This window comes from Carettochelys insculpta, chromosome 6 (genome assembly GCF_033958435.1).
Source record: "Carettochelys insculpta isolate YL-2023 chromosome 6, ASM3395843v1, whole genome shotgun sequence".
In the NCBI taxonomy this organism is placed as follows: Eukaryota; Metazoa; Chordata; order Testudines; family Carettochelyidae; genus Carettochelys; species Carettochelys insculpta.
In genome coordinates, this window is record NC_134142.1 from 5198057 (window position 1) to 5225861 (window position 27805).

Sequence of the window (27805 nt, forward strand, 5' to 3'; positions counted from 1 at the left end):
TGCCCTAGACTGTACACAACACAACCGCAATTTCAAAATACTGCCCTAGCATCTGCACAATACAACTGCTATTTAGAAATAATTTTGAAGAACAGCACCTACTTCCAAATAGCAATCTCAAAATGCATTGAAATAAGCCATGGTGCATCCCCTGGCTCTATTTCAAAATAGGCTCTGTTGTGTGTAGATGTTCTATTTTGTATAGCTGAACACTATTTCAAAATACATTGTGTGTGTATATGTATTATTTCAAAATGAGTGCTTCCAGAATATCAATTCTGGAATATCTTATTTTGAAATAATGTTGCTACATAGACATACCCTACCTATCTGCCTGCTCAGCTCCGTCTGTTCTCCCTCTCCACATGCCTCAGACACTCCATGTCACCACTACCCTATAAAGCTTGAGAAAATATCTCTGAGAGAAGATCAGAGGGAAATGTCTGCAGATGTGTATGTGACAATACAGACAGGTCCACGTTACACTGACACCTTATATTTCAACATGTGTAACAGCAACAAGGGGCATGGGACAATCTGCCTTAGGGACATGTGCTGTCCAAATGCTGTCTAAAATTATTCGTAGTATTTCAAATACTCTATGCAATGTTATATATTACTTATTTTTCTGTGTGCATTAAATGTTTCTCAGTAAAATCAAGTGTATAGTCATCCCTTTTTGAAAATGACTGGGAATGATTAGCATTCATTTCTCAGGGTTTTGCAGACCATAGCCCCATGGTTTAACTCTCTACAGTGCCTCTGATAAGTCCTAAAAAGAAAGAACTCTGGTCAGTGTTATGGTGAGAAAAAGGATTTCATAACAGTCCTGTGATCTCACCTCAGCACCCACCTGCCTGATTACACAAGCAAAAGAACAGTATGGCCTATTGATTCCATTTAATTTATTGATGGATTGCAATATTCCTCAGAAGTAGTTAAGACAGCAAAATCAGACCCAACACATGAAAAGCGTGCCATGCAAGGAGCCGTACAGAAGCAAGAAAACAATATTAGAATAGGCCATGCCCTCAAAACAGGAGCAGTGCAAAATGTAAAAGTCCTTCCAAGCAGGGACTAAGGTGCATGTGACTTGACATCCAAGTCACAAGACAAGGATGGAATCAAGCACTGGCCATACCAAGTCAGACCAAAGATCCACCTAGCCCTGTATCCTGTCCTCTCACAGAGACCAATGCCAGATGCCCAAATTCTTCCGATTTACTTTTGAAAGTATGCTTGTGTGTGTAGACACTCTGCAGGATCTTTCAAAAGAACTTGCTAGTGTAGACGCAGACTCCCTGTCTACACAGTCCCCATTTCAAAATAGCTGTTTTGAAATAGGTGCTATTCCTCACACAATGAGGTTCACCAATTTTGAAATAAGGTGTCCAGTATTTCTAAGTTATTTCAAAAGAGTGGTTGTGTTGTGTAGATGCTAGCAAAGTTATTTTGACATAAGGGTTGCTATTTAGAAGTAACTTTGCTATGTAGACATACCCTTACGTATTATGACAAAGCAATATCTTAATGCACAACCACCACCACATTGCAACAGGAACAGAAAAGATTATTTTTACATCTGAACAATGCAGCTCAGTTAATTAATCTTAATGGGTGTTTTGCTGACGTTGGTACTGTTGACTCCGCGTCCACAGCACTGCATTGAATAGCCAGGCTATTTATAAAAAACGGAAAAGACGACCCAAAGGATAAATGCTGAAGCTACTCCATTTACAACTTCCACAGGCTGACTCTGTGAACCAATCAATAGGCATTCAATTATTTCTGTATTAAACTAGCTATGCTCAACAGAGCAAGTTTACATATGAACAAGGAGAGAGTATTTTTCCCTCCTCCAGAGTTCCAAAACAACAAAGGATTATGTTTAAACTTTGCAGAAAAAAATTCACCTATCGGCAATAGCAAACCATAGATCACTTATTAGAAAGTGAGCATAGGGGGTAAGAAGGGAAAAAAGTTGTTTGCAACCACATAGTAATGGTCACTACTGGCACCTGCATTAATACAAATACCAATAATATTTAAAAAAGCTAAATTAAGAAAAATTAGTTCCCATGGCAACTAATGGACCATAATGGATCAAGGTATTAGCATCAAGCCCACTGAGTTAATAGTCTGTATGAGAACAGTACAAAACATGATTTAAGGTAATTTACCAAAGAATACAGTATTACAGCAGAGATAATGACAAAATATATATTTAGTGGCACACAACCTACCATGCAGTCAAAAACCAAGCTGTGTTTTAAGAAAAGATTATCAAGCAAATCTGCAGGTTACATTATTTTTCTTGGAGAATATTATCTTTTCTTTTGTAATTTCTCTCCGAAGACCCTGCTAGTTCTCGGTAGATCCAGATTTCTGAAGCGCTTTTACCATGCTTCTGTTTTTAAGAGTGCAGCAAGCTATTTGGATGTCTAATTGGTAATATCTGCACATGCAATTAACTGGCAGGGCACCATTGTGAGTGCAAAAAAAAGGTCAACAGGTTTTCACAAAGCAGGCCCTGACCACGTCATTTCAATCACAGTCTGAGCATGACAAGATAAGATGTGCACACCATTTGTGGGTTTGTAACAAAAAACCTTTATCAGGTGAAAAGTTAAAAAATAAAGGCTCAAATGTGCACTTGGGTAACACCTAGAGCTGGGGTCAGCAACCTTTCCAAAGAGGAATGCGGAAATTTGACCTTTAGATCTCTGTGCACAGTCCAAGAGCAGGTGATATTTTTTAAAGTCACTAATAGTCGTACTTACAACAGCTTCATTAATAAATAAAGATGCAGAGCTGTACTGTTTACATGGTGGTTGGTAACGTTAGCTGTTCTTTTGTTAATCCTCAGACAGCATGGCTTTGAGCAACCTCCCAGCTGCATGGGGGAAGAGGGGCAGGGCTGAGCTCTCTCCTTGCGTGCGGATAAAAATCTGCTTATGTGCCACTCTGGGGCCCTGTGCTGGGGGTCGCTGACCCCTGACCTAGAGGAACAGTGACACCAAAGAAGACAGAATTCTTCTATCCCAGCCTGCTGCCTGCAACACATAGCTGCCAAAGGTGGCGTCAGATGGTATGGTGTGTTATGAAGAGCATAAATAGATGACAGAATGGAAGATCTGCACCACACCACTAGAAAGTCTGCACCCATATTAGCCCTAGTATTATTTTAAGGATGGTATCAAGTGCCATGTAATACTCACAGTCAGGGAGTCCTGAAAGGAGCAGTTTCCGATCCAAGAAGAAAAATAAATATTGGGCTTACCAGACCATTGGTTTTGAGACTCTGAACCGCCCTGCACCTGTGCAAAGCAAGTGTAAAACGCTACTGAATTAGGAAGGCAATATTTTACACTCTGCACTGATGTAAGTGACCAAGGGAAGTGCAAGGCCTGGAGAACAAGCCTTAATATAGGTGGTAGCCCTCACAACTGGCTCACTCCTGCTCACATATAACCTGCTCACATACTCAAAGACAGTCACAGCACATCCAGGGCTGGTGGATAGGTCTGTCGGCTTCACCCTCCAGTGAGGCTTTCCACGGCTAAATGAATTCTTCATGCACAAATCAGCTCCGCTGAGACAGAGCAGTGTGTGTGTGCGCGCGCGCGCATGCGCGCAAAAATGTCAGAACACAGAGCCAGGTAGCAGGAAACTAGTGCAGACAGAGGGAAGGAACAATGCATCCCACCCGCTTCCTGCAAGGTGGCATTTTTGCAGCCTGACCTTATGGACACATTTTTGATGTGGTTGAGGGCACCATACATGTAAGAGCAGCCTGTCCTGGGCATGGGGGACAGGTGCTCAGCCTCTGCTGCTACTGAAGTGGCTATGCAATTGGGTAAGAGAGATTAATTTGTATAACCCCCCCCGACCTTTGTTGAGAATGAGGCCTATCGAGAGGACGGTGTAAGCTCCTGGGACTCTGAGGCGGTGGGACTGGAAGGACCACACCAGCCCACGTGATTGGCCTGATGGCCTCTCCGACACGCCTCTCCTCTAGCAGATTGCTGAGTGCTGGAGGTAGCTTTGAAGACCCTTAAAAGTGCCACCGAAATGATCGTTCGCACCCACCTTTCATTGTGTTCCTCCCTCAGGCCTTGGGAAGAGAGACTCTGTCTGGCACCTGGCATCACGGTCTGAGCATCACGTGAGGGGACACAGTCCTGAACTCAGCCTGCTGGAGACTGAATCTGGAGCTCATGTCAGCAGTGAGCCCTGAGGAACCCTTCCCTCCTACATGTATTTCTGACCTTAAGCACAAGAAGGGCTGTTCTCACTGGAGCAGGGAGCACAGCCCCTTCTGGCTGGTCTGTGGGAAGGACAGCTATTGCTGTTGCCTCCACTCACGGTGCCCGCAGATAGCTCCTAGCACCTGTCCTCCTCCTAGGCACCTCTTGAAAACCTCTTTGCCAAGACCACAGTTGTATCCGTCACTGTACAGCCCCACTAGTGGCTACAGTGCTGGTGGATGACTCATGAGCATCTGCACATTGTGCAGTCTAAACGGAGATTTTGCTTTACATTGGGCTTAGAGTCTTCCCCTTAAAATCATTGCACCAGACACAGTGGCTTGGAAGGAGCTTGGGAGGGATGTTAGGCTAGCTCCTAACACAAGGAAAATAGTGATAAGCAAAGTACATGATTTTAAAGTCTCTCTCTCATTTGGCAAGTGTAATCAACAGCCAGCCAAATATTAGTATTTAGAATCTGGAGACTTAATGATCTGGCTTGGCCTGCTAGTGTTTGTACCCAAAGGCAACCCCACAGGGGAAAGTTTTTGAATGAGGCACCTTTAAACACTTGGCTCCAACTTATTTTTCTCCCAATGCCATCTCCATCTACTTTTACTTTCAAACCTTGCTCTTTGTTGTCACAGGACAGCATCAAACAGAAAGAGCGGGTATTCCATAAATGCACAACACATTCTTAATAAACCTACGGTCAAGCAATCAGCTCTCTGTTGTGCACTGGCCATTGGACATGGGTTTAAGGGCAGCATTTGGAAGGTTTGGCTTGTTTTGTCCCATCTCCCTTGTGATGAGAAGAGCAACGTTAATGAACAACGATATGAGACGATAGAGTGACTGCTCCCAAGTGTGCTTGGGGATGGCAACTGCCATTACTGCTGTTAGGAATTAGGAAACACATGGCTAAGCACACACATGCCGGCCTCCTGCTTATTCTAATGTCAAAGGGCACGTGAATCTGACTCACCGCAGCGCTGAGGAGCAGCAATAATTTTATTCCTTGTGTATTGGCCCGTGTCTCTAGCATATTGTTTGATGGTAAGCATTTCCCAAGCACAGCACCCACTGTGTTCGTGTATGAGGGGGAGTTCCCCTTCTGGATGCAGATACGAGATAAAGATCCGGCACTCATACCTTTGAGGGAGATGCCTCTCTGAGCAGGGGGCAAAAGGGAATGCTGGGAGGAGAAGCTACAGAAAATCCACCCTTGGAACAGCAGCAAGAAGTGGACCGAGGCCTCTTGGACTTGAACCAGAAGCTTCTGATGTTTGAGCTAAAAGACGAAGGTTTCTAGCTTGTAGCTGAATGGACACACTGTCCTGTTCTATGGCCCTAGATGTGGGCAAAGGCTCCCAGCTTCCTGCATGTTCAAAATAGATTCAAGTCCCAGAGAAGCACAGCCCGTCAGTCTGTCATTAATAATGCTGATTATTAGGAGTCCATGTGAAGGTATTTCACCTAACTCAATGACTATTCCATCGATCAGACTGGTCTCTATTCTTCCTTCTACTCAAAGTCAGCCCATTGAAAACTCCATCAGTGGAATGTTAGGGAGGTGGGGGAAGGTAAGATCAGCTGCAGCTCTTTCCTTAACATCCCCTAACATTGGTACATTTGGGTACAAATGTCTCCCCAGCGCATCATCAGGGCTCTGCAGCCCATCCTGAACAACGATCCTTCACTCTCACAGACTTTGGGAGGCAGGCCTGTCCTCGCCTACAGACATCCCGCCAACCTCAAACAAATCCTCACCAGCCACTATAGACCACAACACAGTAACTCTAAACCTGGAACCAATCCCTGCAACAAACCTCGCTGCCAACTCTGCTCACATATCTACACCAGCGATATCATCACAGGACACAACATCAACCACACCATCAGGGCTCTTTCATATGCACATCTACTAATATAATAGATGCAATCATTTGCCAGCAATGCCCCACTGCAATTTACATTGGTCAAAATGGACAGTCTCTACATACAAGAATAAATGGACATAAATCTGACATCAGGAATGGTAACATTCCAAAATCTGTAGTTAGAACACTTCAATCTCCCTGGACACTCAGTAATAGATTTAAAAGCAGCAGTCCCACAACAAAAAATCTTCAAAAACAAACTGCAAAGAGAAACTTCAGAGCAGCAATTCATTTGCAAATTTGACTCCATCAACCAAGGACTGAACAGAGACTGGGAGTGGCTGGCCCATTACAACAGCAGTTTCTCTGCTCTTGATGATCACACCTCCACATTATCAACTGACAATGGGCCACATCCTCTGAGACTGAACAGACTTTGTCAGCTCTGGCCCTCCCCTTGAACGCGATTCCCTCTTTAAACCTTCCTCGGAACCTTCCCCCCCACTCATGCATCTAATGAAGTGGGTCTTTGTCCATGAAAGCTTATGCTCCAAAATACCTGTTAGTCTACAACGTGCCAGAGAACTTCTCGTTGTTCCCTAACATATGAGATTAATTTGCAAAGCTAATTAATGTGGCATTTTTCTCTCCTCTCTCCCCACACCGCTGTTGCTCCCTCCCTGAATTCTTTCTGTTGTAAATGTTACAGAAGTAAACATGAACAAAAAGCTCTCCTGTTAGTGCAAAACCACCCAGCCTAAAAGAGGGTGTACTAAGACTAACTGTATATTTCATAGTTTCCCAAACTGGGGGGCGTGAAGAAATTCTGGGGGGGAGGGGCACAAGACAACCCAGCTCCCCCCACATCATTCCCCCCACCTGAAAAAAGATCCAGCCTTTGCTTCTGGCTCTCAGACCTGCCATTTTCTGTGGGTGACCTGCGCAGCTGTTACAAAAAGCAGGCAGCTGGCAAAGACCCACATGGAGTTGGCTGCCTCCTGCAAATGACAGTGAGTGTGGGTTGGAGGGAGGAGGATGGGCTTAGATGGGGTGCTGGGGGTGCCTGGCTTTGTGGGAGGGGCTTGCGTGGGTGGGTCACAGGGCTTGCGCAACTCAGGCAACCAGCCAGCTTGCAGGACTCATGGGGCTCAGGCAGCTTGCCCCAGCAGAGCAGGTTTTGGGTGGTTGGCCCCAGCAGTGTGGGGTTTGGGCGGCTCGGGTTGGTGGGCGGGTGGCTGGCCCCGGAGGCTCAGGATGGTGGGTGGGTGGCTGGTGAGCAAGTGTCCTGGTCCTGGCAGCGTGGGGCTCAGACAGCTAGCAGGCAGGTGGACAGCTGGCCCCAGCAGCTGGCGAGCGAGTAAGTGGCAGGCCCCTGTAGCGTGAGGCTTAGGCAGGTGGCTCTGGAAGCGCAGGTCTCAGTTAGACGGGCACCTGGCGCGTGCAGTTCTGGAGGCTGGCACAGGGCTCAGGCAGCTGGCCAGCTAAGGCTGCACCAGGCACACGCAAGGGGCCAAGAGAAATTATTTATGCTTATTTTATTGTTAATTTTAATTAATATTTTTATATCAAGGTTTTGCATTTACTTCAAATTACGAACTGAATTTTTTTGTTAAAAGGGGGTTGGATGATGGTAAAGAAGAGGTGGGGGGTGTGAGGGTTTCTCAAAAATCAAAAGTGGGGCATGATGTGGAAAAGTTTGGGAACCACTGGTATATTTGATTTGCCAGTAACGCATCAACTGGACAGAAAATTATTTGTCTGAGGTAAGTTTGCGTGTGTGTTTTAATGTCTTGGAGCTGCCTCATCTGTTTTCGCAGCATAGTTAAACAGGGAAAGAGAGAGAAAATGAGGGTTTTTGGGGGGAGAAAGACTTTTTTTTAATATGTTATGCATTACATCAGCCAGTCTTATCCTGCAGTTGTGATTACGGCATTATGGCTTGATTACTAGCTATTACTCCAACAGTCAGAAAAAGCAAAACCCAGTATGGGGCCATCTCCATTAAGAGAATGTGAAATTCCATAACGAGCTTGGTAGACCGCAGGGCTTCAGTGGGGCTGTACTCTAAAGTACATAAAGTGTTGGCTCAAGCCATTATTTTATAGCCATTCAAAATAGCACCTTAATATACACTGTTATTTTGCTTTACTTTGAAGCGCGATAAGGATATTTGCTACAGCAATATAGACACTTCAACAGTTCTCAACAGCAACAAAGGGTCCTGTGGCACCTTATAGACTAACAGAAAAGTTTTGAGCATGAGCTTTAGTGAGCATAGACTCCCTTCATTGCCGCTACAGATCCAGACTAACATGGCTACCCCTCTGATACTTAACAGTTCTCAGGCATTTGAGATTCTCTCTGATAAGAAAAGATGTTTTTACTTTGTCAGCTTATTCATAGATTCCCAGCACTTCATTTTCTTCTTTTACACCATATTTTTACAGGAGAAGGATAATGATATGAATAAGACCCTGAACAGGAACTCAGGAGATCGGGGTTCAGGGCCCAAGTTTGCCTTTGGTGACCTTAGACAAATCATCTAATCATTCCTCACTTCTCCATCTATAAAGCAGGCATGAGATTTTTTTTTCCCTTTGCTTGTCATGGTTGTCCATTTTATTTAGTCAGACAGTAAATCAAGGCAGACGTCATCTCAATGGGTTTGCACAGTGCTCAGCATGATGGGATTTTGATCTCAGGTCCCCCCCCCCACTCCAATGTACTACTGTACTATACATATATATTTTTATTTTATTTTCTTCCTGCAAATGGAATAGACATTACTGTAGGGGTTCTCAAAATGCAGATGAAGATAACTGTCATATGCAATGCCTGACTGGCCTTACACGTGACATTTTTTCTGTCTGCAAAGAGCAATCAGTCAGCTCAAGAATGGTGTTTGTTGTAGACTGAGAGAATAAATATAATCTTTTCTAGGTAAAAGGACACTTTCGTCATTTGTGCCTCGACTTTTATAGTCTGCACTGAGCTTGGAGAAATTCAAAAACAAAAGACAGGAAAGTTTTAAAGATACACATGGCACAGCATAAAATGTTCATAATTTGGGATGTGGGACTGTCAGGTTATGAAACCTGATACTGCTCTTCTGAATTGCCATTGACCCTACAAATTATCAGGACTGGATTCAAAGCCCATCAAAGTCAGAAACAGTCTTACAAAGGACTTCACTGGCCTTTGGATCAGGCTCTCAGTCCTCAAACCATGCAGTTATCCCTCACTCCCCCCAGTAAATCACAACCAGTCAATTAGTACATCCAGTGTTGGGATATATCTCCAAGTATTTTTCTTTGGATAGGTTAGGAGGTTGATGAGTTATGATTGAAAGAGAGTCAATTTATCCTAAAGAATTCTTAGGAAGTTGGCATTCGGGGAAGCTAGTGATTGTACATCATACAAAATGTCACTTCTGCTTCATAATTCTTAAATAATCAAAAGAGACTGTATGGAAACAAACAGAAAAATGGTCCTGTAGCACTTTAAAGACTAACAAAATAATTTATCGAGTAATGCGCTTTCGTGGGGCAGACCCATTTCTTCAGATCTGGACTTCTTTATTATTTTGTTATTTTTTTAAAATGCTGTTTTTGTTCTGTGAAGATACAGACTAACAAGGACACCTCTCTGTGTCTATGGAACCAGTGTATCCCAGGGATAAACGCACTGGAGATTGGTCACTAGCAGGCCTGTATTTACCAAATAAAGCAGCTCTTTTCCTTAATATGCATCAGTTATGGATTGTTGTGCAACACAGCAGTCTGACCCGTTTAAAAGTGTCATGTCCTTCTTCTGGTGAGCTTCTGATCTTTGCCCCTAACATCTGGTTCTCAAACACATCATAGTTAGCTGGGGAGTATGATGGAGTTGTATTCTGGAGTGTTGTAACAGGGGCAAATACACATCTCCTTCTGTATTGCAGCTAACCCAAAACTCCATTACTCTGAGTTCTCTCAATTTTACATGTAGCAGCTGCTCTGCTGTTCACATTCAGAAGTTGGTTTTCTTTAAATAAAAAGCTTTTATGAGTTCACAAAAAGAACCATTCCTGAAAAGAATGAAATAAATGTGGTTTATTATTTTTGTCTGTGATTACCAGCAGGAATGATTGCAGCCTGAAAACAGATAAGCTGAAAATGAAATTAAATAAAATGCCAAATGGGGGGGAACAATTCATTCATTAGCCAGATTTCCTCAGAAAACATCCACTGTGTATATTTAGGCTGTTTTAGGTATTCTATGTATCCCAGTTGGTATAATAAATTAGCTTACATCACAAGGTAATTGCTTGTGATAAAGGTATTTTCCCCAGTGCAGTGTGGTATCACACACTTTTTACATATTTCCAGAGGGTTCCCTTTTTACTCCTAAACTTTATCAACTCAAACCATTTTATAGCAAACAAAATAATCAATAACAACCTTGGATTCACAGCATCATAATCAGTTTAGGGCTTTATTAGCTGCACATGAAATACAAATGAAATCCATCAGAGTCACCAAATACCATCTGAAGAATAAATGGGTAATAGGAAGCGAGAGCCTTGCTACAGCAGAAGTAGCAGCTCTAGTTAGCTCTATTTGCACTTCTCTATTTGTAGTTAAAGAGGAACCGTATTTGAAGATTGATTTTTTTTTTAACATCATCTCCTGGCAATCTTTGTGTGAAGAAGAATCTGAAATTGTTGATGTAAAAATTAACATATCAGTTGGTACTCTGAAGTTTTGGCAGTACATCTAAGCTTTCATTCATAATATCTTACTCAGAAAAAATTTTGACTAACAGCTAAGGAATAAAACCTCTATTGATCAAAATGGTGCAATACTTAGCCATATTTGACAGAATAGGACTATTATTTATCTGCTTTGTTATTGCCTAATTCAGTGCTTTTGGTACCTGTCTTTGAAGCATACACTTCTGCCTGTTAGCCGGTGGCCAGGTAATGTGCGGTGAGGTACTCCCCTGGGTCCTAAACAACCCAGTTTTTTTTACTGTTAGAGCAGACAGCTCCTAGCACTCTCACCCACGGCCAGGCTGTAGTAACCAAACGGTTAAAGTTCTTTTGTTGTGCCGGCTGTATTGCAGTGACAAAAGGGTTAACAGCAGGGTCAGGCTCAGAGCTTAACTAGTTACAAGTTTATTTAAGCTACAGTTATAAGCGTACGGTTACAAAAGGCTATTGTTTACTTCTTATATGCTAGCAAAGTACAGGTGTTAACAAGTTACGTTACAATCCAATACAAAGATATCTGCTACCATCTAACACAATGATATCTTGGCACAATGACATCTAGTTACAGAGCTCTAATTCTTTAGCTGTGCACAAAAAAGTCGGAGACCTAGCATGGGTGTATCTTACCCTCTCTGCGTCTCTCGATACCAGTGTAGCCAAGCCGGATCGGTCACTCAATTCCGCGGAAAGACGAATACAAGGTTGGGCGTCCCCAGTAGTGGACCTTGGGAGGCAATCACCTGACCCGACCAGCAGGCAGTTGGTGGAATGCACTCAAAGATAGAGTTCTGCTGGACCCACCTTTTATACCCCTTCTGGGTTACGTATTCTCTTTCTTATCTATGGTGCCAGATCATACTGGTCTCTTTTTGTGCCGCCAGTTTGTTACAAGGGCATTTCTTACTTAGTTTGCACTTGTAAGACAAGAGATAAGCAATTTAGGAGTACAGGACATTCTTTTGTGTGGGCGGGGCACGTCCCCTTCTGGGTGATTGTGTGTGTGCATCATATTGATCAATGCCAGCTGGGGTGATTTCTGAGGGCCCCCCCCCTCTTGTTGACAGTCTGGCCTGTTAGCCTTCCATCTGTACTTTCTGCTTCTCAGGGTCACGATAAGCTAGCATATCTGGGCCTCAATGAGGGCATCAAAGACTGTGCTGTCAGCAGCCATTTCCGTGCCCTGTGTGCTCCTCGGTGGGGGGGGCAGCGAGCAAGCTGGCTTGTAAGGGGGAGACTTTGTCTGGCTACATTCTACCCCCTGATGCACCACACTACATCCCAGAACGCAAGGTGGTGGTGATGCCAGCACCTTTTGCCCTCCTTGGGGGAAGTCTAAAAGTGCCCAATGATCCGATCAGTACGTGGGGAATCGCGGAACTGGCTAGGATCACTTGTCAGCTCCATGTATTGGATTTGCGTGGAGGAGATAGCCACGTCAATTAGTCTCCTAACAATGCACAGTGTTATGCAAAACACAACTACTATGATAAGAGCAATCAAAATAGTGGTTACAATAGAATGCAGGAATGGAGTAAGAGAAAATTCTAATTGTTGAGCTAACCATTTTAACCATGAGATCTTTCCATTCTCACTCCATTCCTGCATTCCATTCTTACTCTATCCTGCATCCTGTGCTGTCAGCAGCCATTTCCGTGCCCTGTGTGCTCCTCGGTGGGGGGGGGGGCAGCGAGCAAGCTGGCTTGTAAGGGGGAGACTTTGTCTGGCTACATTGCCCCATGGCAGAGACAGGACACTAAGTTGAGAAGATGCAAAAATTAGAAAAATGTTTTCGTAAAAAAAAACTTTAAACTTGTTTCCATCTTACAGCATTGAATATGAATCTATTTTCTGTTGTTTCCTTCAAAGAATTCCATGATATTTTGGTCAAAATGTATTACAAAGTTTAATCAAAAATAGTTTTACAAGTTTCCAGAACTGGGTGTGTGGATGGAAGAGAGGCAGGGAGGGAGGGAGGGAAAAAGAAAGAAAGAAAGAACTGGAAACTGGCTTTCAGGAAAAACAAAAAAAGTAACCAATGATTTTTTGTAATTAATTCATAAAATTTGCCATGAAATTAATGAAAATTGTAAATTAAAAATGGTCAAAAATATGTGAAAAAATGTCAGTAATGTTGACATTTTTCATGAGTTCCTATTGCCAAATAACTCCCTTTTTGTGACAAGCTCTAATTTTAGAATTTCATCAAATATTCAGAAGGAAGATAGGGACATGGTGGTGTCCTCTAGGAGCCTTAACTGAGACCAATACTGTTCAACATATTCATCAATGAACTGGGAAAAGGGTAAACAATGAGATGGCAAAATGTACAGATGACGCAAAATTACTTAATATAGTTAAGTCCAATGCAAACTGTTAAGAGTTGCAATGGGACCTCACAAAATGGAAGGTGAAATGCAATCTTGATAACTGCAAAGTAATGTACACTGGAAAGCATCACACCAGCTATCTATACCAAGCCATGCAATCAAAATGATCTGTTAACACCCAAAGATCTTGGAGCCATTGTGGACAGTTCTCTGAAAACATATGCTGTATGTGCAGTGGCAGTGAAAAAAAATCTAACAATGTTATAAACCATTAGGAAAGGGATAGAAAAAACAGAAAAATAGAGTAACAACTCTAAATGAATCCAGGGTATTTCAACATGTTGAATTTTGTGTGCAGTTCTAGAAAAATATGCATTGGAATTGGAAAACATATAGAGAAGGGCAACTGAAAAATTATTAGTGAGATGGAACAGCTTTCATCTGAGGAGAGATGTAAAAAGTCTAGGACTTTCCATGGTGGAAAAGAGAGAGCTAAGGAAGGATATGGCAAAGATCTACCAAGTCTTGACTGAGATGGAGAAAGTGAATAATGAAATATTATTTATTCCATTAAATAACAAGAACTAGGGGGTACCCAATGAAATGAATAAGAAGCTGCTTTTAAACAAACAAAAGGAAATCATTCTTCACAGAGTGCAAAATCATCCTGTGGAACTCTTTGCCACAGGATACTGTGATGGCAAAAACTTCAACAGTGTACATAAAAACACTCAGTAAATTAATGGAGAATGAGTCTGTTAATGACTATTAGCCAGAGGGGAGGTTGCAACATCATGATCTGAGTGTCCCTAGCCTGTTTGCTGGAAGCTGGGAGTGTAAAACAAGAAATGGCTCACTCGAAAATTGTCTTGTTCTCTCCATTCCCTCTGAAGAACCAGGCATTGGCCACAACCAGAAAACAGGAGACTGGATTAGGCGGACCAGAGGTCTGATCCAATATGGTCATTCTTATGTCGCTATGTTTTTGCACACTCGATGGATTAGGATTCTAATCTCATGTGGCACTTCCCCACAGGAAATGGGGGGATTTAATGCACATGGTTAAGATTCCATGTAAAAAATCAGCACAAATGTTCTATAGAAAGCTTCAGAATAGACTCCCTCCTTTCCTACCCCAATCTCACAAAAAAAAAAAGCTGCTAAAATTTGGCCACAACACATTTCTGCTTGCTATTTTGCTTGCTGACCCCTGCTCTGGGGTGATAAAAGTTGAGGTTTTTAGAGGAAAGGAAGACAAAGCATTATGAGTATCCAGGCTGACCAAGGCATAGCTGAAATAACAACCAGAGTTTAGAATTTCCTATCTTCTATGCCTTTGAAATCTCAATCACTTCACTACATTTATGTTCAAGTATTTTGCCCACAAACCCAGAGTAAACATGGTATAATTAGTGGCATAATTAGAAACAAAATACATGAGAATAATGAATAAAACACAGTACTCCACTGCGTCTTTGGCAGATGCAGATACTTGGCAAATGCTAACCTTAAGGAGTACAGTAGTCTCTATTTCATCTCTTATCCCATATAAAACTCTGTAATGTGCCCACAGCTTGCAACTTCTCTCTCCCACTTCTTGTCAGATTCACAAAACCAACACAGCTAGGCCAGGCTGATCTGTGCCTTTGGTCAGAGTAGACACAGTAGCTATGAAGGTTTGCCAGATTCAAGGTTCCACAGACAAATTTGCATGGGAGCTGACATATTGCCCATCTGCATTATACAAAGCTCTAGCCTGTTATCATACATTTGCTTTTGGGAGCACTAAAATTCAATGAAAATTTAACAGGAAGGTGATAAAAGATGGCTAATGTTTAAATTCAGTCTTGCAAACCTCCTGCATTATGCAGCAGAATCACACTTCTGAAACTGTCATACCCAATCCTCTGCTTCAAGTAAATAATCTGCAGAAAATATTGCAGGTTCTTTGATTTTCTGTGAGCTGAAACATATGAGCAAGAGACAGATGATTGAGGTGCTAGATGAGGAAGAAAATCCATAAACAGGTAAAATGAACTGAAATCAACTTTCCATCCTGGATCCAAGATAAGAAAATAGAGATTTTATGAGAAAGCAGCAGTGTGTGAAAGGCTGATGGACCTGTGTCGTCGGCAAGAGGGAACAAACTTGTGATGTTAGGGGCCAAAGCCATGTGCTCTACTGCAGGAACTAAAAGCCACCAGATCAGATGGATGCGGTTTTCTTAGGACAATTATTAGAAGCTGTCAGATCACAGGCCCTGGTTCTCAGAGGGGACTTCAGTCACCTGGGAATCTGATGGGACACCAACACAGCAGTACACAAACAACCCAGTTTTTGGAGAATGTGGGGGACAACTTCCTGGTGCATGTGTGGAATGAACTAATGAGGGGCTATGCTCCCCTTGGCTTGCTGCTCGCTAACTGGGAGGCATTAGTAGGGGGAAGTAAATGTGAGTGGCAACCTGGGCAGCAGTGATTCTGAGATGGTTGGGTTCAGGATCCAGACCAAAGAAAGAAAGGAGAGCAGCAAAATATTGACCCTGAACTTCAGAGGAGTGGACTTTTAACTCCCTCGAGGAACTGATGGGCAGGATCCCCTAGGATGCTGATATGAAGGGGAAAGGAGCTCAAAAGAGCTGTCTGTATTTTAAAGACCCTTTATTGAAAGTGCAGAAACAAGCAAACCTGATATGCAGTAAGAAAAGCAAACATGACAGGCAACCATCCTGACTTATCCATGAAATCTTTGGTGAGGTTAAACAACAAAAAAACCAAGAACACCTTGGAAGCTTACAAGAAGTGGAAACTTGAACAGATGACTCAGATGACTCCAGAAGACGATAAATACATTGCGCAGGTATACGGAAGTATAATCAGGAAGGCCAAAGTGCAATTGGAATTACAGCTAGCAAGGGCTTTGAAAGTTAAGGAGAAACTGCTAACATACCTGTGGAAGCCTAAGAAGGTAGGTAGGGAAAGTATGACACCTTTACTGAACCTGCTGACATTGTGTGGGAAAAGCTGAAGTACTCAATGCTATTTTTGTCCCTGTCTTCACAGACAATGTCAGCTCCCAGACTGTTGCACCAGGCAGCACAGTATGGGAAAGTGTAAGAAGGAGGTGGGGAAAGAATAGGTAAAGAACTATTTAGAAAAAAGTTGGACATATACAAATCCATGGATCCAAGGGTGCTAAAGCAGTTGGCTGATGCGATTCCAGAACCACTGGCCATTAGAAAACTTGTGGTAATCTTGGATGTCCCAGACGACTGGAAAACTGCACATGTACTGGCAATCTTTAAAAAGGGAAGGAGAATCTGAGGGACCCACACTTACTGCACCCCATTCCAAACACAATATGCCTTTGCTGACACACAAGCAAAAATTTAGTATTTCTGCTAGGGCTGCTCAACTTTTGCAACTACTAACCGAGCGAAGGGTCTCCCATGAGCCTGCAGAAGCCATTATTCTCCTCTCGAAGAATGGAAGACCCTCCCAAATAGCTGAAAAGGAAACAGCCAGTCTCTTCATGGAGGAATAAAGACTGGAAAGTTGTGATCAGTTCAGCAAACATGCCGGCAGAAGATGTTTATGGGGGAAAATACTAGAAGTAACAATGAATAATAAATAAGACCATTTCCTCTAGGCTGTTGAATTGGATAGAAATACCTCTGAGCTGTGACTTCGGCCTGGAGCTGCAGAACCATCAAAATGGGTAAATGATGCAAGTTGATGAGTCAGCAAGTCCTCTGAAGGCAGCTCTGTTTTAAAGAGGCACAGCTAAAAAGGGACCTGACCTCCAATCTCTGAGTTGAAACTGTTACACGGTAGCAGGAACAAATGTTGAATTTGGAAGAGCTTATGTAGCCCACTCATGTAGAGGTGTGGCCATTGTCCCACGTCGCAGCACCTAGACCTCTTACAGGAAAAAAGACGGAGTCACCTCTACAGCCTTAGCTGAGAGCCCTCTGGCTTTCAGCTCAGTCTATAGACGCTCCTGCACAAAGCTCCAGAAATCCCAGCTTTGTGTCCGCCAGGGCGTGGCTACCTTTACAAATCCACTGCTCCTAGGGGCAGCATTTCTGTGCTCTCCTCAGCCTTCTCAGTATAATGTATTTTGATGGACCCTCAGCAAGTTCCAGGCTGAGTGACCTGGCATGTGGGAACAGGGCTGCAACTGCCTTGAGGTGGAGGCTTTGGTTAATCTGAAATAACTCCTTGCAAGTGGCTCTCTCTGCAGTGTGTGTCCAGCTAGCCCCCAGTCTGCTTTAACTGCAAGCCATGACAGGCTGGGAGGGAGGAGAAAAGGAAGGAGCCTGGCTGAGATTGGAGCTGACTGGCTGGGAGACAGGAGCAGCTTCAGCAGCCTCAGGACAGGAACCCCATCCTGTCTGCTCAGCAGGTCCAGGAGCAAATAAGCCCATGCCTTGTCATTCTGGGGAAAAGCAGGGAACCCACTGAGAGGCCCCAGCTAAGGGGAATCTGCACTAATGGGACCATGACCCAAACCTAATGAGTAGCTAGGGTGTAGTTCCGGGTTCCTGGTCTAGAAGCACAGTGGGCAGGGGGCCAGTGTTCCCATTTCTGCCCACCTACTCTTTAACCTAACCATTAGGCTACATAACCACCAAGGACCCAGCCAATCCCCATTCTCCATCCCCTATTCCCCCCGCCCCGCCCCCCCAGACTTATTCAACTCCTGTATGCTTGCCAGGTGATATACTGTATTTTCCTTCAAACAGATGGGAGGCAGAAATCGACACACTGGTGCCCAGAGTACATGCTCGATGATTTGAAGGCTATAGAGACATAGAAAGGTTGAATGATAAAGGTTTTGATAACTGAGGAAGTATTCAATGTAATTAACAAGCACTGAGGGATCTGAAGCTGTTGCAGATGACAGGTGGCTGGATAACTGAAGTTATCCAAGGTAGATCAGATTCTGTCACTTTTAACCAGAATAGTTCCAAACTGCAAGCTCTCCTGGCAGGATAATGAGTTCTTCACCATGAGTAAAAGCACCCAGATAGGGGTTGATAGTCATTTTCCTTCATTCCATGGTATTTTTCTAATAGGTGGCTATATAAAATATGTATCAAGATATTTAAACTCAACTTAATATTTATAAAGGGGATTAAATTCAGCTATAGGGAACCACATCTCCAGCACAACAGTACTACAGAATCACAGAAGCCCTGGCCCACAGTTTCATCAATGTTTAATTGTATGACTAATGATAGAGGATCAAGAAAACTGAGGTCTCGGCACCCTAAGGGTATGTCTACACAGCAAGGATTATTTTGCTATTCCAAAATAACTTTGTGAGCATCTACACAGCAAAACGACTCTTCTGAAATATTTTTTAAATAGCAGACAGCTTATTTTAATTTCTGTAAACCTCATTCTACAAGGAATAGTGCCTATTCCAAAAAGGTATTTTGGAATAGCAGCTGTACAGACAGGAAATAGGGGCTATTTCTAAATAGGGAGTGAATCCAGGGTGCCTTAAATGTGATTCAATGTCCAACCTGTGTGGAGGCTCTATTTTGAAATAGCTGAACACTATCTCAATATGCATTTTGGTGTACAGATGTGCTACTTCGAAATAAGCTATTCTGTAAAAAATCTTCCAGAACAGTTTATTCCAAATTAATGCTTCTGTATGGACATATCCAAAGACAGCATTTCCCAAACTAGCTTGCCCATGGAACACTCTTGGGCTTGGAACATACTGATGGAATATGTGAGATGTGTTGGGGGGGAGGGGCATATGGAAAAATGCTGCATGTAATATTGATTTAATAGAGTTAGGTTTTTTACTTGTATGTTATTTTACAAAGAACAAAAAATAACAAGAAAATTCTGACTTAACAGCTAATGTCCTTCTGATAGGAGGAAGGTTAGCAACCCTACGATTAAGTATAAAAAATAAAAATTAAGTACAAACCCAAAACAAAACATTAATATAACAGACAAATGAAAGATGGTTACTGTCATTCTTTTGCACAAAAATAGAAAGGAAAATATTGTTCAAGAAAGGACTATCTTTCCTTAAAGCTTAAAAAACACTTTTATGAAAAATAAACATAAAACAAATTAGTTATAGAATAATGTTTTTAAATTATGTGGTTTTATATAGTTGTTATTTTTACAGAAAACTACTGTAAAATAAAAATAAATAACATTTGATAATTTTTTAATGGGAAAAGTGTTTTTGGACCTCGTTTTGGCAAGAATCGCATAATAACAATTATATTATTATGAATGCATTATAACTATTAATATACCTATAATCTAAATACTTTTCAAACACCTTAGTATTTTTGATACACACGTAATTTTTTATTTAATATTTTAGAAGGAAAACATAGCTAGCATGGAAATTCTTTCCTTTAACACCTCTTGACTTCATGTAGAACACCAGTGTTCTATGGAACACAGTTTGGGGAACACTGGCCTAAGAGATAAGAGGGGTAGGGGGAAAGCTGGAATATTTAAGAAAAAGAAAAAGAGCAATGAAATACTCCTGACTTCATAGGAGGGACAGCAAGCACTAAACAAGCAAACAAACAAAAATATCATACAAAGAATTGATTTACAGCCCTCCTATTTTTCCCCATCTACGATCTTGGAAAGAATTTTAAGCAGTGAATGTATGCCCAGCCTTTCCCCTCACCTAGCACATGCTGTATTTGGAAGAAATGTGTCTCCCTCAGGTTGAGCCGCTCTAGTCTGGCACCCTAGGCACCTGACCAGTGCCGAACAAGAGAATTTGCGAGACCATGGGAGGTGAACATTGTCTAGCAGCATTATGAACACTTCCACTGCTTACTGGGATCTTACAAGATATGTAGAGGTAAATCAGAGCTATATAACAGCACAGAACACTGAAAGCCAGGACTCATGGTTGTAAACAAAGTTTATTGGACCACAGAAAACTTACCCACACCCATGATAAGTGGACTTCCAGCTAACTAAAATCACAGAAGACCACGGATATTGCCAGACGAGAGTGTATTGGGTTAGAGAGGTTCAACCCGTATTTGTCATCTGTATTCACTTATTGATTGCAATTAACAGAATTTGCCCTCACTTGACTGCAATTATTGACTGCCAAGGGGGAATTTACAGAGCTGCATAGGTCTGGCCTAACTCTGTGATGGGATCCAATTTTGGCTAATCATGAGCAATTTTGAGTCCTACTGTAAAATGCAAGCTTCTACAGAATCAACCTCTAAGCTTCCATATGTCAAAAAATCATTCCAAGGAGATGGGCACTAGTTTTTAGATTGAAGTTCTCCTGTGAATTCACTGTCCCAGTTCCAAGTGCAGCTAACCGCACATCCTTGTCTGACAACCAATGTGGGCCTCCTGAATGAGGGAATAGTTTAATTCATCATGACTGCAAACAGCTCTCTGCAAATTTTTTTTCTTTTTTTTTTTTTGTGTTCACAAACCTATACAAAAATTTTACACTGTAGAATTTAGTTCCTTAATACTTTATTGAAATAAAATAGTATTTGATTAATCTTATTAGGATGTTATTGGTAGCTATAAAATATATCATAGAAAAATGAATTCACACAATAAAGCTTTTTCCTCCAACCTGCTAAAGGAAAAATTAGGATTGGTAACTTTGATGATTTCTCTTTGGCACTGAAACGCCACATCTGCTGGATCCAGTGTGACTGAAAGAAACACTGGGCAAACCAAGCAAAAGTCACTAAGAGAAGGAGAATCATAAAAAAAAAAATCATCTTTGCTGGACCAAGAAGCCTCATTTCTACTGCCTGGTCTTAACGAGGATAGAAAAGACCACGTGCCTGATGACCTTGCATGTGCTGCTGCTTAGAATAAGTCATGCACACACCTTCCTCCAGGCTGGGTCTATTTCGCCAAGAAGACTACCTGCTTCTGTAGTAGGTTGAATCTACGGAGGAATTGTGATCTGTGGTGAGGAAACTATCTTCCACAGCGTAGTGTGAGGACTACTGGCTCCATGCAACCAGAAAAAGACCCTATAGATAAGTTTATGCCTCTGTCTCAAACCAAACCTGGTTCTACTTGTCCTAAATAAAGATATTCAAAAAAACCACAGCAGGGACGGGATCTATTCATTTTAAACAGGTAATATAGAAAGAGGAGCTGAGAAAGCCTGATAATGTGGCACGCTTGGGATGGCTGGCCGAACAGGTGAGACTGGCTCAAAGGCAGCTGTGGCAAGGAGCTGTCAGACACAGACACAGTCCAAGCATCTTAGTTGCAGAGCCTCATTAGCTTTTTATGTCTTTAGTCCTGACATCAGGAGCAAGAATTAGCCTGTCCCTACCGTGGACATCTTTGAGGATTATTTTGAAAACTGCATCTGATATGCTCATTTCTCAGTGCCACATATCAAAAGATTCCCAATACAGCTTCTCTGGTCACCGAGAGAGAGGAGGAAGGGTACTCAGCTGCAAAGAGACTTGCTTGCAACTCCAGGTTTAGGAACCATGATTTAGAGCAATCACATTCTGAGGGTCTCATTACAATGCGGCACTAACAAGCTTAAAGCACCTTCATTGGACTCAAGAGAGACCAGCGCTTCCAAGAACAAATCAACCCAATACATATGCAAACTAGATGACATGAAATGGCTGGGGAGGCAAATGACTGGACAGCAAGCCCACCAATGGAAGGCAAAGGGGGCAGTTGCTCCCTGTCCCAGTGATTCAAAGAGGCCTGGGGCTCTGGCCACCACTGCTGCTAATTCGGCACTGGTGGCAGCTAGTGCTCCAGGCCCCTTTGAAGTGCCAGGGCAGTGCTGTTGTGATTGCATGTGGCTGGGAAGGAGTGGGGGAAGGGCAGCAATGTGGTCTGTGCACCGCTGAGTTGATTGTCCTTGGTCGCACCACTTCCTGGGTGCTGAGCTGGACTCTCCTCCCACCTTGCCCAGGGGTCCGTGGCAGCCGTCAAAACCACTGCAGGACAGTTAGAGTGATCGGACAGTCGGATGTGGCTGGGTCCCAGTTTGGGACTCACCTGTGGCCGCGGATGGCCCGTCACCAAGCAGGTCAGTTCCAGAGTCTCCCCCTCACGGATGGTGTACACCCTCTCTGAGTAGCGCTCCTCCTCAATGTTACACGCCAGGCCTGAGTGCACGATCCGCACCGTGGGTGGGGCTGTCAAACGACAGAAAGAGAAACGTATCAGTGAGATGTTTCCACACAGCCCTTTGCCCCCCAGGGGCCACTGTTCAACTGCACCCAGTCAGACACAGCCCATCTCAGTGCCAACAGCCTGACTTCAGGGGAGGGGTAAGGCCCTTCTACGGTGGAAGAACCCCAGTGCTCTTCTCTGGATGCAAAATCAGCTGTATGTTAAAAGGTTAACCAGTTAAACAATAAATCTTAACTGAATAACTGTTTTAAATTACGCCCTGACGCCAGGCCCAGCACGCCTGGCTCCTCCCCTTCATGGCCATGGCTTCCCTAATCTGGGATGGCTGGCCACCAGCAGAGTTCAGGGACAAGGGATAGCTAACCTGTAAATTGTCAAGCATACCGGTAAGCCTCATGTTTATCGATATGCTGACCGGTTAACTGTTTAACAGCCCTCTCTCAGACAAACTTCCTCTCCTCATCTTCCCATCCCTCACCACTCCATAACCCCCCAAAACACAGGTCAGAAACAAGGAACCAGATCACAGCTCCTTCTCTGATGTCCAATTTGTTTATTTTCCCCTTGCATTGCAAGTGGCTCTGAAGTGACAATTGTGCACAAGAACTGCAGGGGCATTGCACACCTGCCCTCACAGCCTCTCAATCTCGGCTCACTCTCAGCATGGTGGGGATTCTCACATCAGCCTCCTCCCAATCAGCTGTTGGGCTCTCCAGGGAGCTGCCAAGATGGGGCACAGTTAGAGTGGTGCTTTTACTTTATTCAGACATCTTCACCATAACAGCTGGCCTGAAAACACCTTGCTTTGCAAAGGCCTGGAACCACCTGAAGGGTACCAACCTCTGGCTTCTGTTACAACCAGTGCCCCGATTCCCCGAGCAACCCACTCACATTGCTGTGACCTGTCTAAGCTGTGTATACTTTATGCATATTTAAAGGTACAGATGGGCCACTGGAACCTGAAAACAACAAACTTCAGGGAAGTTAAGGTCCGAAATCCAAATAAATGCTTGCCACAAACCAATTTCTAATGTGGCCATATCCCAACCTAGATTAGCATCCACTGGCATTCAAAGTAAACCCAAGGGCAAGTTTTAGTAGGATTGATGTCTTCATTTGGTGAGCCCATTTCTTGTTCTTTACACATGGAGCACATCCAGAACAGTGGAAGACGGTGTGACTGCTAATGCCAAAAGGGAAAGATGTTTAACTGCCAATATATCACCCTGAAATATGTCACAAAGGCAGAAGTATAAGGAATTCACCCAGGGGCCACCGACAGGGTCTGAGTATCGGAAATTAGAACCACAGCACAGAACTCCTCCCCATGAGCTGAAGAGAACTCCACTGGCTGGCAGCAGTAGTAGGCTGGGAGATACACATTGAGTGCCATGAAAATTGGCTGTAATACAGATGCCACCTCCCACACCTGGGATTCTCTGGACTGGCAACATCCACAGCCCAGTAGGGCTTGTTTGCCGGGACCAGAGCTGTGTCAGCAGCCCACCTCAGGCTGCAGACAGAACGACCAGGGCTTGGGCTGTGGCTGGCTTCCACTGGGCCAGCGGCTGGGCCACATCTGGCAGCCCAGTCTCATCTGGGGTCGGGGCTGGTGGCCAGGGCCAGCTCTGCAGGAGCTGAGGTGGAAGTAATGTGGTCACAGAGGCTTCAGGTGGGAATCTGGAGGCAGTGGGGCCAGCAGGGCATGGAGCCTGGGGCACGGAACCTCCCTTTGTCCAGCAATCTCCCTCATTCAAGATTGGTCCAGTCCAGAGAGTGCCGGATGAGAAAGGTGCAACCTGTGTTTATGTATACCCAGCTGTTCCCTGGAGGAAGTCTTCAGAGACATGTTTGCACTCTCGCTACTTTCATTTCCCCTTCCAAGATCAACTTTCCATTTATGTTCTCTTTATTTTATCCTTTTCTAAAAGTATTAGAGCACGCGTTACGTAAATAACAACCTGATCTGAACCACTAATAAAAAGTAGCCAGCACAACAGAGTTGATTCTACTCCCTTTTAAAGTGAAAATGAATATCTGCCCACTTCACTGGGAGCAGGACCAGACTGCCATTTAAGACAGATCACACTCTCCTGGTATATTTAACCTGCACACAGAAAAGTGAAATGTTTCCGGCAGCACCACTGTTAGAGCATGCATTGCCTATGCAGGAAAATTACAGTGGCTGTAATACTGGATGCAGAACTCACAGTCTGGTTTAATAGCTCCAAAGAGCCTATCAGGGGTTCCATGGGATGTCAGTAATTGCAAGTCCCGCCATTGAAATTCCACAAGAGCAGATCAGTCCGAGCATAAAGTCAAGTACTAGTTTCAGTGCCCTCACAGAATGAAATATAACAAGACAATAAACAGCAGATATGGCAGAAAGGTTCACCAGGGGTTTAAAAAAATACAGCAGCTCCAATACCCACAGGAGCTAGACTATTAGTTACGGGGACAAACAAGCCTGTGAACCTGCTAACGTAACAACCCTTCAAGCAGGGAATCTCTACAGGACAGCAAGAGGAGCTCTGCAGCCAAGTCTTGGCCCAACGACGCAAAAGGCACAGACCTTGGTCGCTGTGGACAAACTGGAAGCCTCAGCCCCTGCCTCGCCAAATGGAAGCTGCATAGCCTCTGAGACAGCAAAGACTTATGCACATTAACTCTACCCTGTGGGAACATGCAACTTTCATCACCCCAGGCACAGCCTTTCTCCCAACCCTAAGGCCTACCCTGCAAATACTGTAAATAAACCAATGTCAAGTGCTAACCCTCTGGAGTGGCACTGAGGGGGCCATTGGTAAATCAGTCCCACTCCAGAGGGTTAGCACTTGACGTTGGTTTATTTACAGTATTTGCAGGGTAGGCCTTAGGGTTGGCCTCAGGGCTTCTTTCAACAGAAACAGAAAATACTACATTTCCCACTCCCACTGGAGAATTGTCACTTTCTCACACTGGCTACTATCACCAGCTATCCTCTCTCACTGCACTGGGTCCAGCAAAGCCCAGTTTCTCTCCTAGAGAAAAAACTTTCCCCTTCATCATACACAACCCTTGTACATCTTACATCTCATGTCTCTTCATAGCCCTTTCACTGGAGTGGGCTTTATAGGCTTTGGGTTGCCCTTAATTAGACTTAGGTGCTTGTAATGAAGCAGAGGTAATCTCTTGCAGTTCATGGGAAAAGGCTTTAATTATCCTAAAACTAACATTCTGCCCTTCCACAAGCACCAGGTCTGAGTTTAACGGTTGGATGCTGGGTGCTGGCAGCGAAGCTGGCCCCAGGATATTAGCAAAACAAGTCAAAAGCTCAAGAGCTTGTCTCCCTTGCCAACTGGAGTTAGCCTAATAAAAGACTCTAAGGTTGGATCTACACTTGCCCCCAGCTTCAAAGGAGGCCTGGTAATCAGGGCCATGGGAGATTACTAAAGTGCTGAGGTGAAGCACTTCATCAGGCTAATTTTCCCCCACGGCAACTTGAAGCTTCCAGCCTTTTGAGGAATAAAGGCACTTCGAAGTAGTAGGAGCACTTTGATGTGCCCGTGGCAACATGCATGCCAGCACTTCGAAGTTTGAAACTTGGAAGTTGCCGCTGCAGAAAATTAGCCTAAGGAAGTGCTGCGTATTCACTGCAGCACTTCATCAGTAATCTCCCGTGGCCCTGATAACTATGCCCCCTTCAAGGTTAGGGGCAAATGTAGACAAGCTCTAACTCCCCTACTGTGTTTCTGATGTCCAATCGCCTCACGCCACATCAGTTTACGTACTTAGCACCTCCTTAAATCTTTGCAGATTAGGGTTTTAGCACCTAAGCAGAAATCCAGGCTCATATAATCAGGTGATGACAGTGATTTCTTTTCACGTGAAAACAATCAACCTGCACTTGCCATCGGGGTCACCACAGGTGCACAATTAATATATGCAGTAGACTATTTCTGGTATTTAAAATATCTGACCCTGGAAGTCCTAAGAGCATGAGTCTAAGGTAAAGTTACCCAGAGACCATGAATGAACTGGACTAGAATAAGATATCAAAACAAAAAGCAGTCAAGTAGCACTTTAAAGACTAGCAAAATGGTTTATTAGGTGAGCTTTCGTGGGACAGAGGCACTTCTTCAGACCATAGCCAGACCAGAACAGACTCAAAATTTAAGGCACAGAGAACCAAAAACAGTAAGCAAAGAGGACAAATCAGAAAAAGATAATCAAGGTGAGCAAATCAGAGTGGAGGGGCTCACAATAGGGGCTTGTCTGCATACGTGGCTTTATCTAATTCTTGACCTCCCCGCCCCACCCCTCCACTCTCTGATTTGCTCACCTTGATTATCTTTTTCTGATTTGTCCTCCTTGATTACTGTTTTTGGTTCTCTGTGCTTTAAATATTGAGTCTGTTCTGGTCTGGCTATGGTCTGAAGAAGTGGGTCTGTCCCACGAAAGCTCACCTAATAAACTATTTTGCTAGTCTTTAAAGTGCTACTTGACTGCTTTTTGTTTCGATAGTACACGCTCTGGTGCACCCGCTGTGTTTGGGACACATTTAGCTATGCCACTTTGCCTCATAAGCAATCAGGGAGGGAAAAGCATGGCAGGCATTAGGAAAAGTTTAAATCCTAAGTTTTGTAGCTGTTATCAGGACCATGGCAGCTCCCTGTGGAGTCACTCCACATCTGTCTGCAGAGCCTCTGAAACTGACAAAAGTGGAAGCTGCTGGCTGGCTTTGAAGATGAAAGTGATATTTGCAGATGAATAAGGGTGGTAATTTTGGAACTAAGCCCTACTTTTTTTTAAAGCTGCCATGTCCTCAGCTATTTAATGGATGCCATTAAAAACAGCAGCTACATTCTGTCATCTCTAAGGGCTTGTCTATACTTCTGGGAAGATTGACCTGGAAAGGGTTGATCTTCCAGAGCTCGATTTTGCATGTCTGGTAGGAGATGTGCAAAATCAGTCTGTCTGGAGTTGGCAGTTGACCCCAGTATTCCTCACTATCATGAGGAGTAAGGGAGGTCAATGGGAGAAACACTCCTGGTAACCTTCCCTGGTGAAGCCTGTCACAAAAGTGGATTTCTGCTACATCAATTCCAGTTACGCAATTGCAGTAGATAGAATTTTGTATCTGAAATTGATTTTCAGGTCTAGTGTAGACCTAGCCTCCGAGTTCTAGTAGGTCTATTCTCCCTGACAACTTGTCAAAGACAGAAAAATATATTATGATGTAAAGTTGTATTCTACTCTTGGTGCATTACCTGGTCACTTTTCAAAGCCAGGTACACACAAGCATTTCAGGGCACCTAAGCTGTATATATAAATACCCGAAAGGCATGAACATATTTGGTTTCTAGGCAAAAATAACTGGGTCCTTCCTATTAGATTTCCATAAGTTTTATTTCTGAATTTGGTGGCAACTTTAATGGGAATTCTGTTTGCTGAGTGTTAA

The 27805-nt window shown here is 43.5% G+C and overlaps 1 protein-coding gene across 1 annotated transcript in view; it reads right to left on the reverse strand.

Moving 5' to 3' along the window:
* MDGA2 (MAM domain containing glycosylphosphatidylinositol anchor 2) overlaps window positions 1–27805 on the reverse strand; it is a 683176-nt gene that overhangs the window by 416210 nt on the left and 239161 nt on the right. Inside the window, exon 2 of the mRNA XM_074998506.1 lies at window positions 22228–22367. Within this exon, the coding sequence (XP_074854607.1) occupies window positions 22228–22367 (140 nt within the window). The remainder of the gene's footprint in view (window positions 1–22227; window positions 22368–27805) is intronic.